At 42.0% G+C, this 20,007-nt stretch overlaps 2 protein-coding genes across 2 annotated transcripts in view; one reads left to right on the forward strand and one right to left on the reverse strand.

Moving 5' to 3' along the window:
* The window catches only part of FAM81B (family with sequence similarity 81 member B), a 56,857-nt gene extending 55,068 nt beyond the window's left edge, over positions 1 to 1,789 (reverse strand). Inside the window, exon 1 of the mRNA XM_065663830.1 lies at positions 1,405 to 1,789. Within this exon, the coding sequence (XP_065519902.1) occupies positions 1,405 to 1,789 (385 nt within the window). The remainder of the gene's footprint in view (positions 1 to 1,404) is intronic.
* Positions 1,790 to 2,043: 254 nt separating this feature from the next.
* The window catches only part of MCTP1 (multiple C2 and transmembrane domain containing 1), a 255,065-nt gene continuing 237,101 nt past the window's right edge, over positions 2,044 to 20,007 (forward strand). Inside the window, exon 1 of the mRNA XM_065662669.1 lies at positions 2,044 to 2,675. Within this exon, the coding sequence (XP_065518741.1) occupies positions 2,112 to 2,675 (564 nt within the window). The 5' untranslated portion in view covers positions 2,044 to 2,111. The remainder of the gene's footprint in view (positions 2,676 to 20,007) is intronic.

The following is a 20,007-nucleotide window of genomic DNA, read 5'->3' on the forward strand; positions in this document are numbered from 1 at the left end:
TAGTAAAGCATGATCACTGCAGAAAATAACTGTAATTTAAAGATGAAAATGGTCCAGTATTTTGTCAAATAAACAGTTCTTCTGAACTCAATGTTGTATTCTTCCTATACCTATTGGTGGTGTGAAAAACAGCATTCACTTTTCCATAACTTTAATAGAAATTACTCTTTCTCTGAAAAGCTGCTTATTTTAGACCTGTTTCAACTGTATGAAAATAAAAAAACAGAAGGCAAATACATATACTGAAATACTTTAGATGACCTTTGCCACTCTCCTGAGTATAGGCAAAGGACTAAATTAATTTTTTCTTTTACTTTTTTATTGCTGCTGAGTACATCCATTACTCACCAGCAAGCAAATCTTCTAAAGACTTTCAATCTCAGCACATTTCTTTGATTTAAAGATGTCATGTCAGATACTGAGACACATAAGCTTCCTCTAGGCCTTGATGCATTTGATCTTTGCTATCTGATGCTTTTGGTTTTAGGTGGTTAGAAGCTGATCATTTGTATTCGCTTCCAGAGATCCAAGTAGGTTGACTTATCTCTGATTTTCTAAATTTTATTTTTCACTATGTTTGTCTTTTCCGGGTCCTGAAATGACACTTACCTGACAGGACTTCTCAAAAATAACCTACAGCGGCTCAGAGATTATTTTGGCGATCTTCTCAAGTGTTGTAGCTTGAATTCCAAAGGCTCTGATGATTTGAAAACGCCCATTTTATCTCAATACTTTTAATTTGTATTCTTCCTGTTCTGTTCAGTATGAGTTGTATTGTCAAATGCCTGGTTGCCAACTTAGTGGGGAAAGCCAAATCAGAATATAGGTGGTCAAATCCTCTAGGGTGCAAAGAAGTGACTTCTGCAACAAAACCCAAATTTACACTGGGTAAAGGTATGGCTCATGGAATGCAAGAAAGATACAGACTCACTTTTCACAAGGAGTCCTGTGCAAAAAGAGGAGGTATAATGGGCACAAGTTACACCTGGGGAGATTCAGGCTGGACACAGGTGGAAAATTCTACACGATGAGAATGAGCAGCCACTGAAATAATCTGCCCAGGGACATGGTGGACTCCCCAGCAGTTCACATTGTTAAGACATGGCTGGACAGGGTGCTGGGACATCTAGTCAAGACCATACTTTGCCTAGAAAGGTTGGGCCAGAAGATCCTTGAGGTCCCTTCCAACCTGAGATTCTAGGATTTCTTTCACTTCAGTTTGTTTCATGAGTGTATAAACCTGTTCTAACCCAAATGCTGCTATTTTTATTTAAAAAGAAACTTCAGCTTTAAGCATATGAAAATACAGCGATGCGGGCACTAGGATAGTGTGCTACGGTGAGAAAACTATGTGATTATTTGCAATTATATTAGTAATATGCAATTATTATTTACAGTTATTACCATGCTCTTTCGGTTTTTCGAAGAAACGAAACCGTGTCGGATGAGCTGAGGTTCTTTCCCCTCCGCATTCCTGACAAACCCGCTGGCCCGGGCAGTGATACCGCAGCCACCAAAGGGCAAGTTCTCCCGCAAGCACCCCGGGGCCCGTGACCGGTGCTTCCATGCCGTGTGCCCGTGCTCGCCCTGTGCCTGTCGAACCGGCTAGACAGGAGTCGCCGGGGCCGGTGCTTGCAGCCTCTTCGCCCAAAGGCCGGGTGACCGCCGGCTCCGCCGGAACTGCAGCATCGCCGTTTGCCCTCTGCCTCCTGCACGATGCGGCTGTCACGGACACAAAGAATAGGTGGAGAGGGGGCCGGGCAGGCCCGCTCTGGCTATGTCCCCGCATCGCCACACTTATATAGGCGGGCCGCCGGCAGCCCGCTCCGCGCCATCCGCTAACTTTTCGGCCGGGCTCCTCGCCGTCCTCCCTGGGGGTGCTCACGGCGGCAAGCCTCCCGCCCGGCGGGCCCGGGGAGGGAATTTCATCCTCCCATTCCCAACTCCGGGCAGCCCCGGCCGTGCCGCGGGGGGCGGCGCGGCAGAGCCCCGCGGTCGTCTCCGGCGGCGAGCGCCGCTCCGGCCCGCCCCGCACTGGAGTAAAGGCGCCGGGCTTCGGCGGGCTCTGCTGCTGCTATTGCTACCGGCGCCGCCGCAGCAGGAGGAGGAGAATGGAGCCAGGCAAGGAGCCCCGGGCGGCCGTGGGACAGCCAGAGCCGGCGGTGTCGTTCCAGGCCCGGCTGTGGAAGAACCTGCAGCTGGGGGGCAAGAGCCGGAGCGGCGGCGGGCGGGCGGCAGCAGATCGCCGCACTGCGGAGCCCCCCGCCCAGCCACCGGCCAGCGGCAAGGGGGACATACCGCCCGGAGCTAAGTGGGGCGGCTTCAAGCGGCGGAGGCAAGTGCTGGACCGCGTCTTCTCGTCCTCCCAGCCCAACCTCTGCTGCTCAGCCGCCGAGCCGCTGGAGCCGGGCGGCGAGTCCGGCTCCGCCTTGCGCCGGCTGCGGGAGCACCTGCTACCCCAGGGCAAGGGGCCGCCGCCCGGCCGCAGAGACGACCCCGGCACCGCGGATGAGGGGCCCGCGGGCGGGAAGGAAGGCCGCCGGCCCGGAGCGCATTTGTCCCACCAGAAGAGCTCCTCGCTGCCGAGCACCGCCTGCCTGGAGCAGCTGCTGCAGGGCTCACCCGCCGCCGGCAGGAGGAAGGAGCAGCAGGCGGAGGACGGCTTCGGCAGCGAGGTGAGTGCCGAACCGTCGCCGCTCCCCTCGGGGGTGCGCTGCAAGCGGCCCTTCGCGGGTGGGAGCAGGGAGCGAGGCGGAAAGGTGGTCTCGGGGAGGGGAGGCGGGAAGAGAGGCGAGGCAGAGGGCGGCTGCCGGGAGGAGGCAGGGAAATGAGGTGAGAGAACGGGGGGCAAGGCGGGGGTGCGGCCCGGGCTGACTCTGCCCCCCGCCCGCTGGTGCGGCGCGCCCCTTCGCCTTAGGCAGGGCAGCTGCCGGCCGCTGGCTCCCTGTTACAGCTTTCCCCGCCACGGGGCTGGGCCTGGGTGCCGGCCGGGCGGTGTCTGTCGTGACAGGCGGTGTGGCGCGGCCATGTCGTGGGCGCGCTGCGGGGCGCCGGGTGCTCGTCCCTCAGAGCTGCCCACGGTACACCATGCAGAGAACGGGCGTCCCGACGGCCGAAGCGGGGCCGGTACCCTCGCTTCACACCTCTCCCCAGAGCCACTCTGTGTCCCTGAGGTCCTGCACTGCTGGTTTTTGTCCTTGGTGCATCTAGGGTGGCTCCACTCTTTTCTTGCCTGGTTATCCAAATTTGAATAATTATTTCTTTTAATCTCTGCAGGACACCTAAACAACTTCCACTAGTTAGCAGATAACTATTTTCCAGAATGTACCAGGCGCTGTCACACACAGCCGTCGGTTCAGGCTGATAAAGTAGTTACTCTTCCCTCGTCTCTCGGGAAAGGTGGCGTACAAAGCCTTAGCTCTTCCAACTGTCAGTTCTGAAATTAAGTGGTGAAGCTAGAATTGGTAGGGGCTGCTGAAGCTTGCAATAAATTTCCGAAGAGAAAAAGAACAAACATGTGAGTCATTCTGGAGTTTGTGTAATTCTAAGCAGCCATCCACTTTTTGCAGGAAAAGTTGACTAATACACATTATTATATATTGTCTTCTGTCATAATTAGGGAGAAATGAGCAACGAAGCTGTGTAAGTATACTTGGTGACAAAACCTGTGGTCATGGTCTAGTGAAGAGCAGTTGTGTTTCTGCAGTGACTTGGAGAATCCCTTGAGGGACTGTCATGCCCCTCTGCAGCATCCAGCACTCACCTCTATAGACATGGGACCCAGACCTAACTTTATGTCCAAGTCCGTCAGAAGGTGCCTTGGTTATCCCATGTATAAATCATGCTTATAAATGTTTTAGGTGGTTGCTTCTTGAGGTAGGATTATTTAAATAAGTGTTGAAGAGTAGTCAATTGCTTTCTCCCCCCAACCCATGCCTCACAAAAATGTATTTTACATTTTAAGTATTACTGTTTGGGACTACCGGATGTTATTCTGTCTTACACTGCTACACCTAACAATTAATAAGTAAGAAAATATGGGTCCCTCTTCAGTGCCATTCTGCTGTTGAGTTCAGCAGGGATCAGCACATTTATTTACAAAACATATAAATTTTTAATTTAATTGTGAGGGTATTACTTCTGTTTTGGACAAGGTACAGTCATAACGTTTGGAAAGAATACTCCTGATCAAAACAAAGTGGTACCCAAGCTTTCTAACATATCTTTAATTAGCAAGATCATGGCGAGTTCCTCCAAGCAATTTCTAGTATTCTAGCACTTGGGCTGTGCCTCCATATAATGAGTTTGGAATAATTTGCTTTTTCAAAATCCAAATTTTACTCACAGCAGCACAGACTTTCAAAGTTGCCCTGAAAGTTGGTTTTGGGTTTGTTGTGGGTTTTTTTTTTTTTTTTTTTGTTTTAATTTTAGTTTTATTGCCCTGCAGCCTTACCTGTCCAAAGATCAAAAATATTCTAGTAAGTAACAGAATCACAAAAATGAGGCTAAATTATGTGTAAGTAAAACAGCACTAGAATTGCAGCTTGCTTTGAAATGTATTTAAAACTTGATTGAAGGCAAGCAAATTCTACTGCCTCTTTCAGATCAAGACTTAAACTGATTTTTTTTAGCAAATATGTACACAAAAAGACCTACTAAATATTTTAAGGGAGATGGTGGGGGAAAATAAAATCCCAGGAGAAGTCAAATGTTCTGTGCTTTTAAACTGAAATAGTACAGTTGTTATCAGTGAAAAGAAGCACAGGTTAGTGCGGTCGATTGGAAGACTTGCCATGTCAGTTTCTGTACTCTGTGTGGATTTAATCTTGCAGTGTACTGTTCGGCATAGTTGAGAAATTGTTTGAAATGATTAAAATAATTAAAATATGATGAAGCAATACTGCACTGGACATGGGCAGTCTAGCAGAGGCCAGGTTTTCTTAGGTGTGGATAAAGTGTTTGTTGCAGTGAATAGGATTAGTGTCTTGGTTTGAGTAAAGGTGCATGTTTATGGGTGGAGTCTTACACAAAGAATAACCATTACGTTTCAGCAGTAAATGCTGATCTACTTCTCCCCCGGAGACTGGATACTTCTCACAGGTGTCCTTGAATAGGGCGTCTATTCAAGTACTATATATAATTCACGTAAATACAGTGAGTACTCTGTGTGGGGAGAGAAGGGCATCATAACCACTGTATTTGTTGTCAAGAGAAACAATGTTCCTTTTAAAGAGTAGCCAAATATGGTTTATTAGGACAAGGAAATAAACACAAGCAGAATTAAATATCATACTTCTTCCTCTTCCAAAGGCTGTATATCAGGCTTTCTTGGCCAAACCTTTCCTAATCCCAGACGTGGCATGCAGCCACCTTCATGCAGGCGAGAGCTGCAGGATGTGTTCTGCACCGTGGGGGGAGGGAGTGAAGGGTGATGGAAGCCTCAGGGAGTGTTTCATGGGCAGAAGGTGACAACAGCCTTCCAGGGGTTTTGTGGCTCATGGGACTTCCAGCCCTGGATGTGCTTCCCATGTTTTTTTCCCATTTTACCTAATAATTTGCATTTACTCACCAGTGGGAGCTTGGGTTTACCCAGCAGTGCCCATGCCAGCATGGCCTTTCTCTTGAATGTGAGATGCTGTTTTGCATGGAAAGCTTTATGCTACTTGCAGTGTATCATAATTGTGTAGTGAAAACCAGGAGGGTGGAAATACCACTATTTCTTAAGATTTGCAGTAATAGGGAACCTACAAGTATTTAATCATCTTAATCAGAGAACACTGGTGTGAGCGTATGTCATCTTGAATTGACAGTGGACATGAAGAGCATTTGGGGAGAGGGTTCCTGGCTGAAGAGGTGTCCAAGCTGCAGTCTGGCAACTACACTGAGAACATATGTTTCCCCAAGGATTTCCTTGCAAGATAATGATTTGTCTTTTTTAGCTATGTCCTGGTTGATCTGTTAAACTCAAGATTGGACAGGTTCTTAACTGTTTCCCTCCCTGTCTGTTTCCAGTTTTGTGGTTATGTGAATATATTGGAGTTGTGGGAGGGCTTACTGCAAGGAGGAGGAGTGGAGGAAGGCTAGGACTGCCACTAAACCATTAGATGCATAGCTGTAGGAAATGAAGCTTCATTAGTTTTGCTGCACTGGAGATACGTATCCAGATCTAGTGTCTCTCCCATTTTCTCAATAGTGTGTAAATATTGCTCAATAAAGTTGGTGTAAGAGGGTGTGGCACATGAAAGGGATCTGCTGAAAAAGGGGAGTTGAGTGAGCTGGGTGGTGTGGAGAGAGAGATTGCACTTCCAGAGAGAGGAGCATGGTGTTGTACTGAGATGTGTGGGAAGAAGAAAAGGAGGAGTAGCGATGAAATACAAGCAGAGATGGAGTAGTGATGGAATAAGAGCAGAGGTAGAGCTGTGAGGAAGCCTTAAGAGAGGAGAATCTTGAATTTGGTGTGGAGGGGGATGGAGAGCCAATGGTAGCCTGATTGGTGTACCGTGCACGTTTTTTCTGCCTATACCAGAACAAGTCTGTGTCTGGCATAGAGCCACTGGAGTCAGTGAAGTTGCACAGGGTGAAAATTTGGCTTGTGTGTTCTAACTGCTGTATTTCACAGGTCATGTTTCAGTAATTGATCCAGCCAGTGAAAGCAAAATACCAGAATAAAGACAAAAGAAAAGGCAGAAAACATCAGTGAAAAGCTACACAGATAATGCCATCCCAGAGCATCTTAATTGCTACTTCGGATTTCTAAGCGTTGCAGTGGGAAAGGTGAAGGTGGTGAGGAAATTCAAATGCTTCTCACTGTCAAGATTACATTTTCCTGAGATAATGCCAATACAAAACAAGGAGAGTAAGAGAGAGCTAATTTGCACAGGTTTTTGGAGCATGATTTGAGGCCAGCAGCATTCTGAGAATAAATGGGCAAAATTTCAGAAAACAGGAGAAAGCTTGATTTTGGGGTCTGGCCACTGACACATGGGTAGTAAGTACATGACTGAATGTTTAGGCTGGATCAGAAGAAACTAGAGCTTGTTAATAGAAATTACATAGAAATCACAAGCAGGAGTAAAAAGCTGTTGCTAATGCTCATTTCTTCTTAAGAAAGCTGTTGCGGTCTTTCAAGGCTGTTTGCTTTTTCAGGAGTTTAATTAGACATTAGATTTTATCAGGGGATGTTCTGCACTGCCCTATTTTGTCCTTATGTGAGTATCTGATAGAAGGCTTATGTTTCAGCAGCTTGAGAAGCATTAATCTTTTTCTTGTGCTCTGTCAGCTTCTGACCAGTCTGTCAACTTACAGTATGTTAGTACAGTGTATGTATATAACTAAAAGGAAAGTCAAGAGAGGGCACAACAGAATTCTTGGATAACTTCTGCTTAATTAACTGAAGAATCTCTCCAGAGTTTTCAGAGTCAGCTGCACCATTTTTCAGGATTGCCCAGTTTGCATTTATCCTCATGTGAAACACTTAGCTATTTTAAAATGAACTAGGAGCAGCTGTTAATTTAGTGTTTATCCATGACCTCATTTAAGCTTTGCTTTATCTCCTCCTCCCACCCTGCTTTTACTATGTATATGCAAAGGTGTTCATAGTAAAATAATGGTATTGAGAATAATAGACAGTTGCTGGAGAGGAATTGAAACAATCCCTGCACGGAAGGAATAAAACCCTGCTTATTTTCTACTGGGTGACTCTGTTGTGAAGTGATTGAATTTCAGTGTAAGGATTTCAGCCAGATTTCAAGTGACTGTGGCAAAACCGTTACTTCAGTGTACTTCACGTGTGTATCTCATAACCTACTGAATTGTGTTAAACCTTTTAAATGTAAAAAGACAAACATCTAAATATGGTTACAGAATCAAGTTTTTTTTTTCCAGGAAAAGTTCTTTCCCTCTTGTTGGAAGTGTTGAATGCAGAAAATTATTAGGCATACCAGTAAGACTTATTAGTTACTATATTGTTGCCATAAAAAGTAGTTTTTAGCATTTAAAAAATACATGATTAAAAGCATTTTAAGACTGCCAGTATGTCATTCAGCACCCAGCTCTGTAGGTAGTTCTAATTTAACTGTTTTGTCTTGTGATGTGGTACTAATGCATGAATAGACCCAAGTGTCATAATTTCTTTCCTCTTGGAATTTGAGGTCTTTGGCAAGGTGGTTGAGGACTCTGAATTGATCTGAAGACTGAATTTGGCTTTTTCTCACAAATTGATCCTAGATCTTAGATACTGTAAGTGTTATCTTCCAGGGAATGTAAACCCTGAAGCTTAAGTTTTAAAAAGAATTATTTTCCTTTTCCCTTGTGCAAGAAGGCAGAATTTCTGCAAGATTTATCTGTGGTAGACTTAATTTATTGAAACTTTAAATTAGAATCATATAATCACAGAATGGTTTGGGCTGGAAGGGAGCTTAAAGGTCATCCAGTTCAAACCCCTGCCATAGGCAGGAACAACTTCCACTAGACCAGGTTGCTCCAAGCCCCATCCAGCCTGGCCTTGAACATTGCCAGGGATGAGACAGCCACAGCTTCTCTGGGCAGCCTGTACCAAGCCCTCACCACCCTCACAGGGAAGAACTTCCTGAGATATCATCGGCATCTCCCCTCTGTCACTTTAAAGCAATTCCCCCTGCATCCTGCTACTGCAGAAAGATAGTAACTCCCGGCCCAGAAATGTAACAGAGCAAAAATCTGTGTTGAATTACAGACATGGTATTCTGACAATGTGTCTTTTCACAGGTGAAATGCATGCCATAAATGTCAGACAATATTGAACCCAGATAATGGCACAGCAAAAACACATTTAGAGCTTTTGCTCTCAGTAGGAAGGGAGCTTCAACCACTGGGACAGATTTTGTTGAGCTGTCAAAATGTTAAAGTATCTGCAACACTGTCTCTTCATTCTGATGTTGGGAAATGTGAACCCCTGTGAGCAGAGTTTATTCCTCCCTTCAGCCTGTATTCTCTGTCATTCTTTTCTGTTCATTCTTTTAGGTTTTTTTTGTTATTATTTTTTTAGATCAAACCCTATTTTCCCCACTTCTGCATTACCTCCTTCATACTAAGATCAAAAGTTGCTGAAAAAAAAAAATCCAGAGGCAACAACTTCATACTTTTGAACGAAACACTGCATTTGAAGCTTTGCTCAAATGCATGTAATTCTTCATCGCTTTGTAATTTTCCTCAGGCTTCCGTCTGCCCATTTGAAATGGCAGGAAGTAAATTTCTTTTCAGAAAAAAAACCCCAAAAAACAAACCCACGAAAAAGCCCCAACACAATTTTGTCAGTTGTTTAATTACCCTTTTGACCACTGGCCTTGTTATGATGCTCTATAAAACTGAGTAGCAAGTCTGTGAGATGCTGCAGTGTTCAAACTTTTGCTCTCCTCATTCGTTATTCCAGGGAAGTTCTACAGCTGTTGAGAGAATCACATTCAAGAATGAGTCATGAAAAGTGACCAGGCAGATTAGATTTTCTTTTTTTAAATTTTTTAATTTTTTTTTTCTGGAAAAGTCTGAGTGCTATTTACATACAAAATTGCCTTTAGGATGCCATTTGGTTTTGATGTATCTGATCTGGCAGCATTCATATTACTGTATCTGCTGTGCTTGTGATTGGGTGATCATGCTATGCAAAGATGAATAATCCTTTGGAGGCTTGCAAGCATTTAGTGAACAGGATAAAATTAACTTGCCTTACAGTTTCTTTGTGCAGAATAACCAAAGAAACTGTTCAGTACCTTGCAGTTAGTAAGTGTCCTTATTGATTTCTCACCTTGTGCGAGTTCTGTTTCATATCTCTCATGTAAGTGATGCACGCACCAGTGAGACGCTTCTTGCTTCTCATGTGTGTTATTAAATCAGCGGCTAGACTGCCCAGTAGCTATTGATAAATATTTTATGGAGTTTTTAAACAAATACAAGAATGTTCTGTGTAGTGCCAGAGGGATGAGAACCCAGACGCTTTTCTGTTGCCTGTGTTTGTTTAGGGTAGCTTATGCTACAGTCAGTGTAATTATAAGGGAAGGGGAACTGTAGCTAATGCATTTGTTGGTTCCTTTGAGCCAAGTTCTCTTTCCAGGCCTTTTCTACCCAGCTCTGGATCCTAGAAGAGAGCACACAGCAGAGGTCACTGACTGAACTGTAGTTTCAGTCTGTGCTGGCTCTCTGTATGCTGTCAGACTCAATGCATGGGAAAGGAGTTGAGACATTTTCCAGAAACTAATTCTTGCCCAGTTTGGACAGGACTCAATTTTCAGCTGTGGTGAACCTCCTGTCCTCTGTCCAGAAAATGGAACTACCTCCAGGGAAGTCTTAGATTTAATTTTTTATCTCCAGAAGAAGAAAATCCTACCCATTCATTTAGGCATTGGCTTAAAAAAAATAAAAATAAAAAATTAAAAAAAAAAATAATTGCAAAGTCCAGCTGATTCTGACTGGCAAATGGCTCTAAATTCTTGGGGAGAGGGGACAAAGTCTTTCCAGCAGGAAAAAGAAAAGGCTGACTTCCTACTGTTGTATTTCATGGGTGAGAAATGATTATCAAATGAAACTTCATGCACTGCAGAGAGTCTGAAGTTCTAGGAGGAGAAAGAATTACTGAGGTCAGTTAATTGAAGGTAGGAAGTGAAGTCTCTCCCTTTCGTTTTAAGGACACCCTTACTCTTACAGTTAAAGGTTTATTCCCTTGTTTGCACAGACTTCTTATATTCTGTTACAGTTTCAGTAACTCAGTTTTTGAATTTTGAACATTATTGACATTAGTTGGGTGTTTCGGTGTTTTGCATTACTGTAATCAGTACAGTATTAACATGAATAGTGTTCTATGACACAAGAACCAGCTTTTGCAGTTTGTTTTTCTATTACATTCTAATGAAAAAGACAGAAACGCCATGTGGGAGTCAGCTGGAGTCCAGGAAATGTGAAGGAATAAGTGTATATTCATAATGTAACCCTTGTGGGATGCATAAAATTTCCTCTCTGAGTTACAAGAATTGGGAATTTCAATATTTATCATATTTATAAGATTTATTTCTAAGATTCAGCTAATAAATGTAGCTCAGTACACAGCATAACAGTTGATCTTCTCATCAAAACAAATTTATGTTACAGTGTTTCCTGTGAGTTAGTGTGGAATAACAAGAGAAACAGCCTAAACATCTTGATGTGTTGGGAGATCTGCATTTCTGAAATTATCTATAGAATGAAGGGATTTTCCTTTGAAAGCTGCATCTATACGGTAGATACAACTAGGGGGAGCCCGTTTTATTTTTTTTGTGTGGTTTTTTTTTTTTTTTTTTTTTTTTTTCGCTGTTACAGCAGTAAGATGCTTTGATTGCCTGGCTTTCAAATTAGAAACATATGGTGCATGGCTGTGTGGTTTTGTGTGGGGAAGACACACTCACTGAGGGGCATTAGCTGTGTTTTAGTATACAGTGTGTTGCATCTGGGATTGCAGATACATTAGGTGTGGTGTAAGTGATACAGACAGGTTTGTTTTGGTGTGCTGGAAATTGATTCTTCAGCTTTAGAAAGTTTTATCAGTCATCTAATCTGGAATTTCTGAATTCCATGGATCTTTGTATTTCATGAGCTCTAATACTCTGTTGTTCAGTCTGAGTGATTCTCTTTCCTTGCCTTTCTTCTCCAGCCTACATATCTTAAGTTTTGTTTGCATTGTGTGGGATTTATCTTAATTTGCTTTACTTTCTAAGTTTTATTACTTCAAGTGTGGGTTATCTGAATGAAAATATGATGAGTAGTTTAAATGTACACTGTATATTTAAGGTGATACTTGCTTAATATACATGATTCATACTTTTACCACTCCCCCCGCTTTTTATTTTTCCCCAGCATAAGTAAAAAGTTGCACTGACAGTGGAATGCTCAGACTCTGATGGTCCTAGACTGAGACATGGAAATTATGGACTCTCTGTTTCAAAGTGGTCCTGTCCTGTGATGCTGTTGTGCATTTGGAGATGTACTACAGGTTATCTCCTGGTCTGCAGCTGCAGGCAGACTTGGTTTACATCAGGTTCGGTCTGTATGCTTTTTTCTCTTTTTCCTTCCTCACATGGTTGATCTAGGTGGAGAATAAGCACAGACAAAATGGAGCAATATCATTTTAGCAGGCAATTAAAGAAAAGCTAATTAGCATTTTAATTATTTTCATTTTAAGTGACTTCTGCTTATTCACTGTGGGTTAAAGAACTCCCTTTTACGCCTGACCGGATTACGTTAATTACTATTCTTAGTAATTACATGGAATTACTTTTTGTGTAAGGTTAGATCCTCAGCTGGTGTTAATGGGTGTAATTCTGTGATATACAACGCAGAGGGTCAATTCATATCTGCTCAGGATTTGGTCTGGGTCTAATTAAGTAATGCTCTAGGGATACAGGTATCATAAGGAAGTATAAGGCATTTAGTTCTGCTAGTTAAGAATTTCTATCCAAGGATTTCCCTTGTAGTAGGCATTCAAACCCATTAAATGTGGCTCTGACTTCAGAATTCTTAAGGGCTAGAGTCTGCTTTGTGGTCATCTCAGTCTGAGCAGCCCCTGCAAGGTTTCTGTCTGAACTTTGGGGCTAAAAAAGAGTGTGTCTGTGTCCTTGTTTTGATAGACTGTTAGGCACTGCCCAGCAGTGAGACTGGGATCCCTGCAAGAAACTTGGCAAAGTTGTGTTTTTCATCATGTGGTGGTCTGCCTCCTAGCCCGTTGTGTCATAAGACATTAAACTAGCTATTGAGGAGTTGGGAGACTTTGATTCAGTACCTTTCTATACAGAAACTAGTGAAATCCTCATCTCTTGCATCCTGCTAAGCTTGAGTTTTTCTAGACAGTCGTTTTCATAGAATCACAGACCAGTTTGTGTTGGATGGGAGCTGAAAGCTCACCCAGTTCCAACCGCCTGCCACAGGCAGGGACACCTTCCACTAGATCAAGCTGCTCCAAGCCCTTTCCAATCTGGCCTTAAACACAGCCAGAGATGTGTGTTTGTTATTAAAGATATGCTACTTTAAAGGAAAAATTAAAGAAGCAGTGGTTGTAGAAGACTCATGAATAAACATGAATCTATCACCTAGGAATTAAGACTGTTGATACTGATATTTGGTTTTTAATTGTTTCTGGGTTTTGGGGCAGGGTGGTTGTTTTGGGCATTTTTGGTTGGTTTTTTTTTCCTTCCATAAGAAATGCTAAATACGAAATGAAGCAAGAATTGGCTTAGGAAAGGAATCTTGGTTCACTTTTCTGTGCAAGATGATACTGAAATATTTTATAGCTTGCAGGAAAGAAAATGGAGATTGTGCTGAAGGAAAAGCTTCTTTGCAGGGAACAGCTGCCTTACCATTTCAGCACCAGTTTACAAGACAGGAGTAATAATCTCTTGCTTTTGTATAGTAGGTTCTATATGTTAAAAAAAAAATGAAAATGCATTTTTATTTCATTTATGACATCACTGAAGTGCTCTTTGATGCAAACATGTGACATCAGGCATGTGCGCAGCCAGTTGATAGTCAAAGCTATTACCTGCTATGTAAGAGGCTTTTTTTCTGTGTTAGTGCTTATATGCTTAATGCTTAATGCTTTCTGTGTTAATGAAAATATCTTCATTCAGAAGAAACCAACTTTCAGTGTTGTCATTGTTAGTTTTATAATAAAGTAATGAAAAGTGATGATTATTTTACCTATTTGCCATGAAAATGTTAAGTAATTCTTGATAACTGTTCCTACATATTTGATTAGGTTGTGATACTTGTGATGGTTAAATACTTTTTCCTGTGTGTGCACATTATCTAAAAATAAACAGTTTAAGTAATAAACCTTGTACAATTTACCCTGTACAATTTAATGATTTTTGCCTCCAGATGAAGGTTGGCCTGTTATGGATTAGTAGTTTTCTTTTACAAAGCATTTTGCTGAAGGAAGCTTGTTTTAGTTGTCATTTTAATGTGTTTGAGCTTGGTGTTTGTCAAGGGTGGATGCTTGTAACATGATTCCCCCGCCCCCCCTTCCACTTCTATGTGGAGAACTTCCTAATGGGAAAAAGCCTTTCTTTCTTTTTTTTTTTTTTTTTTTTTTTTAGTATCTAGCTTCTCAAATTTTGATGTATTTTTCAATTGTGTTTTATTTGAGAGAACATATTGCTGCCTTCTTGTTTGGACTGTCAGACTGCCTCACCTGTGTCATGACTAACAAACAGCCTTATGGCAATTTCAATTGCTTGCACATAAAAGACAGTATTTGTTTGTGTTTATCTCTGTTTTAATATCATTTAGCAGTGAAAACAAGGTGAAAAAAGAGTAAAAAATAGCGCAGCATATCACACCCCCTCAGCAATATGTGACAAGCCAGTTGCAGACTGGTAAACTGTGAAAGACTTCTGAACTGCCATTGATTTATTTTTACAGTCCATTTCCTCCTCCTCCTGAAGAAACTTGGAGTTGCCTTTCTTTTTATCTGTGGGTTTATGTATTACTCCTGCCCTTTCATGACCCTTGTATATCTTGGTACAGTGTCTCCTAGGTGATCAAGGCAGCCCAACTACATTTTTTTGTGGGGCTCGGACTGCTTTGCACCATTCTGAAAATGCTCGAGCTGCACTGAGCAGCTTGATGCACCTCTTCTCTGGGATGCTACCAGCTGTAGAAGTGCACATGCTTAAGCTCAGACAAGCACGTCTCTTCTCTTTTCCTGTAACTGTTTTTACCAGTGTGAGTGCAAGAAGCCCTCTCCTGTGCCTCCATCCTTGCATGTGAATTGATCCCTCTAGTGCTGAGGTCCTGTTTCAGGTGGTCTGCTTGTCTGGGAAGCCAAAGCTGAAGGGGAGAATTGGTTCAAAGAAATCTCCATATGCTTGCAGATTTCTCTAGTGTCAGTTCTTCATCCTTGGCAGCCAAAATTTGGCCTCAAGTACTCTTTATGCTGGTTGTTAGTGTTTAATTTAATAGGACAAAAAGGACATTCTATTCTTGGTAACTATTTTTATTGCTGGTAATAATGCAGTAGACATAGCCAAACTTAATTTTGGTCTTAATTTTTTCACAGGAGGAACTGCAAGCATTTGTTGTGGAAAATATTGAAGAACAGTAAACAGTTCCATATTGCAGTTTTTTATTTTATTTTTTTTTAAAGAACAGAACTTAATTTTGAGGAGGTGTTTCACCAGGAAAAATGATGGTACACAGCTTTGGAAATTTGGAATAAAGCTAACTTTTTTGGATTTGATTTGGGGTATGTTTAAGAGAAAACTAAGAATATGGAATAGCAATAAATAAGGATAGGCCAAAGCTACTGTATGTTGGGAAACAGAAGGTACATAGATTAAGACTTTTTTTTTCTTTTTTTTAATCCAATGTCCTATGAGGATTTGCTCTGAATGCTGTACATTTCATCTCAATAAATTCAAAATCATTGCATTTTTAGGTCAGAGCTGAATTGAAGAGTTAGATTAATCTTCCTAATTTATTCCTTTGTGAATGTTCATTACAGAGCTTTAGGAAAAAGGCTGTGGCTTGTAAGGAAGAGCTGAACTAAAAATATCAGAAGCAGTTCAACCTCTTGTAGACAATTTACACTAGAGAGCAGCTATCTGTTTTTTTTTTTCCAATTTCATAGTCCTTTAAGTATCATGAATTTCATGTATTTATTATACCACCAGTTAAAATGTCCCTTTGTTCTTGAAAATTTCAGAATCTTTGGTTTTCAAGGAACTCTATTTTGACTTGCAGGAACATTTTGCCAACCAAATGTGCATGGGTTCTTTAATTTTCAAGGTGTCACTGCTGTTGCTGAAGTGATGTGCTGTGGTGAATTATTTCTTCTCTCTTCCCCATTTTATTTACAACTTAAACAGTCTATTAAAAAACCCCAACAAACCAAAACCAACAACCTTTATTTATTTTATTTATAACTTAAAATGTCATCTGATAGGGTGATGTAGAATTAAGTGGGGCTAAAAGCAAGCTAGCTTGTGTGAGTTGCTGACGTGCTGAAGCTCTTGTCTACCTAAATACATTCCCTGTTTGTATCTAGTGGATATCTACCCAAGTAACATACTAACATTAACTTTAAGTAATATATATACTTGAAGCATGTATACTTTTGATATGTTTTCTTGTTTGCATTCTATGTTATGAATATTATTTAAGGAATATGATAATAATGTGTCAGAATGTAGAGTGTGGACTCATAGGATTTGTGATTTTTTTCTATCAGATACGTAAGAGTATCAGATGAATATTAAAAATACTAAATGCTAATTATCATACAGTTTTTACATATTCTTTAAAGATAACTTTACATGCAAAAGGCAGTGGTTTTAAAATGTATCATTCCAAGTGCATGCGATATTCATTAAACTTCAGTTTTTTGATGCTGAATTTAAAAAAAGCATACCATATAACAATTTTTCAGTATTATATGTGCTCTCTTTATTCCCAGTGACACTATGAAACCTGTTCAGACATGCAACACTTTGTAAATAAAGTCGGTTTATTTAACTTCTGTCCATATTTTTAATGTTTCAGTAGGAGACCTGATTTTGAGAAGTGTTCAGTGACTTGTAGTACAAATAGAGCTGATAAGGGCTGTGAGTTTCAAAAAACAAGCTGCATATTTAAGCTCGGAAATACAGACATGTCCAACTTAGGCATTCATTTGAGAAACAACAGATCTTGTGTGTAATTTGTACTCATTGTTAGGCAGTACTTCTGTTTAAAATGAGAAGCATTAGAAAATTCTGTAGCTGAGCCAAAATATGTTTTTCCTGCCTTGGAATTTTAACTCTGAAGTTAAATTGCACAGATTTTTAATTAATTATTAAAAAAAATAAATAAAGAAAAAGCAGCTTAATGTTTAGCGAGATGGCAAAACAGTAATGGTTAGAAAAATGAGGAACTATCTCTGTGGTTTGGTTCATAAACTTCAAATTACCTTTGGAGCAGCTGCTCCAATTAATCTGTTAAAACTGCGGCGTAGAATAAAGAGGCGAAAGTTTGTGACAAGAGAGTGACATGTAGAATATAATAGTTTCCAGCATCACATCCACATTGTTTTGCCTCCGCAACTGCCTGTTAAGAATGGTTATCTCTAAAGTATCACTTAAAATATCTGTTATTGGAATCAGCACTCTTAGGAAAAAGGTATAGATAATTTTGTATAGTTTAGGTAGCTTTGCATCCCTTCAGATGCTGGGAACCCTTAGTTGTGTAGCACTGGATGGGCCTGCTGTGTGGTGGTGGGTATAGGTACTACTTGATGTTGTCAGCTTTCCTTTTCACTCATAGATAACACCTCAGTGGAGCAGGGTATCACTGTTGCAGTGGTACTTTGACTTACTCTTCATATATATTGTTTTTTAAAGTATCCTTCAACAGCTGAGAGAATCAGGTTGTTTTTTAGTAGTGCAGCAGAGAGGGGAGGGCTGGACCTCTATTTCCCCACTTGGTGCATCCCAAGCTGTTTCCTCTTGTTGCAACTTCCATTTAAATTCAGTCTGGGGAAGGTCTATGGGTTCCCATTTGAGAGTGGCCACCAGGATCTACCCAGGGCTTGGGGGAGAGAGGCATCAGAAAAATCCAAACTGGCCTTTCCCCTTTTCTCCTCTACTCTTCTGCGTCTTCTGTGCTTCACTTTTGACAAAGGTCTGTAGGGACAGGACAAGTGGGAATGGCTATACCCTGACAAAGGAGAGATTGGGATGAGCTCTTAGGCAGAAGTTCTTCTCTGTGAGAGTGGTGAGACCATGGCACAGGGTGCCCAGAGAAGCTGTGGCTGCCCCATCCCTGGCAGTGCTCAAGGCCAGGTTGGATGGGACTAGGAGCAACCTGGTCTAGTGAAAGGTGTCCCTGCCCATGGCAGGGGGTTGGAACTGGATGAGCTTTAAGGTCCCTTCCAACCCAAATGGTTGTCTGATCCTATGATTTGTTTTCTCCTCGCGTTCCTAAAACCTCTGTGAAGAGTTTTAGTTTACTTTGAGCTGGTGCAAGGACAGATGGGAATGAAGGCTAGCTTCAATCTTTGGTATGCTTTGTGTGTACAGTAAGGCCACTGCATTGGGCAGGTGTTAATTCTTCCTCTTCTGTTTCCTCCAGTCTACATGGCAGACCTTCAGTTCCAGAATAGTGAGTCTTCTGTCTGGGATCAGGCTAAACTGGATAACTTGGCCACATTCTAGAGGGTGTCTTTTTTGGTTAGGGATGGATTTTTCAGGGGGTAATGAGGGAAACTCGTTGCTGGCAGCATCTACTAGGGGAAGTACTGCTCTGCTGCAGAAGACAGACTGCTGAGTGGATGCTTCCTCTTGGGGATGCTGGTTTTGGGTCAGCACAGGACCCTGTATGTCTGGGGAGGAGAAGGCGTCGTGGGCCATGGCACTCAGGGGTTCTGTGGTAGCACAACTCAGCAGCAGGTGGTGCAATGTGAGGCCAGAGAGCAGGCATATCCGTACTTGTGTTTGTTTGGGAAGCAGGATGGAGGACTGCTCACAGTGAAAAAAAGAGAAGTCCTGTCTACAATGTCTGAGTTCCTGCTTTGCACAGTCTTTTGTGTGGCTGTTTCAAGGCTTAACATGCTTTTTAAGCATTTTCTTCTGTTTACCACACGGGAACCACAGGAAATCAATCCTTCCTGCCTGCTGCTCAGCAACACCTTGAAGCACTGACAGCCCTGACATGGGACATGTTCATCTGGAGAAGCTCTAATATTGCATGAGGAGTTTTGAAAAAGTTCTTGTGGGGAAGTAGGAGGGGCTGAATGTGGAAGAGGAAAGGGCAGAGGAAGAAAGAGCCAAAAGGGATTACTTCTGTGTTTCTCATATCTAGACTTTAGGGTATATCCTCAGCTATTTCTCCTCTTCTCTGGAGCACCCACCTACAACAGAGCTTCTCAGTATGTGTCCAGAAATTGATTTTTAGAAGAAATCAGTTGGTAGAGGCATTCCTGTAGGAGAGCAAGATAGATTTTTAACATGGCCATAGCAGCATCCTCTAAATAATTAAGAATGAAAACAAGAGGCTACTGGATCCTACTTACTGCACTTCAAAACATTTATGCTGTCATTATCTCATTTTTGAGGAATACACATCCTAATTAAAAAAAAATGCCTCTATTAATCCAGACTTCTGGCTGTGACTCTCAGTTACTTAAAGTCTTTAAAATTCAAGTGCTGCTGTTTTACATTACTGTAATGGGATTGGGCTGTGGGGATCATTTGTGTCAGTTCGTGGTGAACTCCTGGCACATGACGAATTCCTGCATGCTGAAGGCCCAAAGCACCATCAGCTGTTAAGTCTGTAACAGAGAAGATGTTTTGCACAGAAAAAGAAAGCTGCATATGTACCCTGGCAACCTCTGCTTTCCTGAATGCTCTTCTTGTCCCAGAAATGTTTCAACTTGGATCTTGAGACAGCTTGGAGCAGCAGTATGGCTAGTCCAGTTAGCTGAGACAGAGTAGTGTACTGATCTGCATGTCCTTTGTCAGCTCCTGTATCACATTCAGCTCATCAGTCAGAAGAACATAGTCTTAAAATTTGCTGTATATTTGAAAGCTGTTCTTGTACACCCCAAAAAAATATAAATTCATTCTGTTTACATGCAGGTTACTAGGCTGTGGAGTAGCTGCTTTGAATATGTGTGCAATATGGTTTGTTAAAGGTGTAATGTGGAGCACACTTTCTCTGGGTCAGTGAAAGAAGAAACCTGGCTGAGAATTGCCAGGTTTCTTAGTGTTAGAAAAATGCAGCATTCCTCCTAAATGTTTGTTACGTGTTTATCCCTGAGAAGACCAGGCAAGTTGCTGGAAAAAGTCACGTTGCAACACAAGTTACTTAGAAACACATGGAGCAAAAGTGCTATCCTGATGTGGAAAAAATTCAGATTTAGAGTAACAACTTCAAGTACCATGAGTGTTCTAAGGAGGAATTTGGGGAGGAGGAGTGAGAAGGTAATAGAGCATTGATCTCAAGGTGCAGCATAGTACTGCTGTCCTTCAGCCTTCA

Source organism: Lathamus discolor, chromosome Z (assembly GCF_037157495.1).
Source record: "Lathamus discolor isolate bLatDis1 chromosome Z, bLatDis1.hap1, whole genome shotgun sequence".
In the NCBI taxonomy this organism is placed as follows: domain Eukaryota; kingdom Metazoa; phylum Chordata; class Aves; order Psittaciformes; family Psittacidae; genus Lathamus; species Lathamus discolor.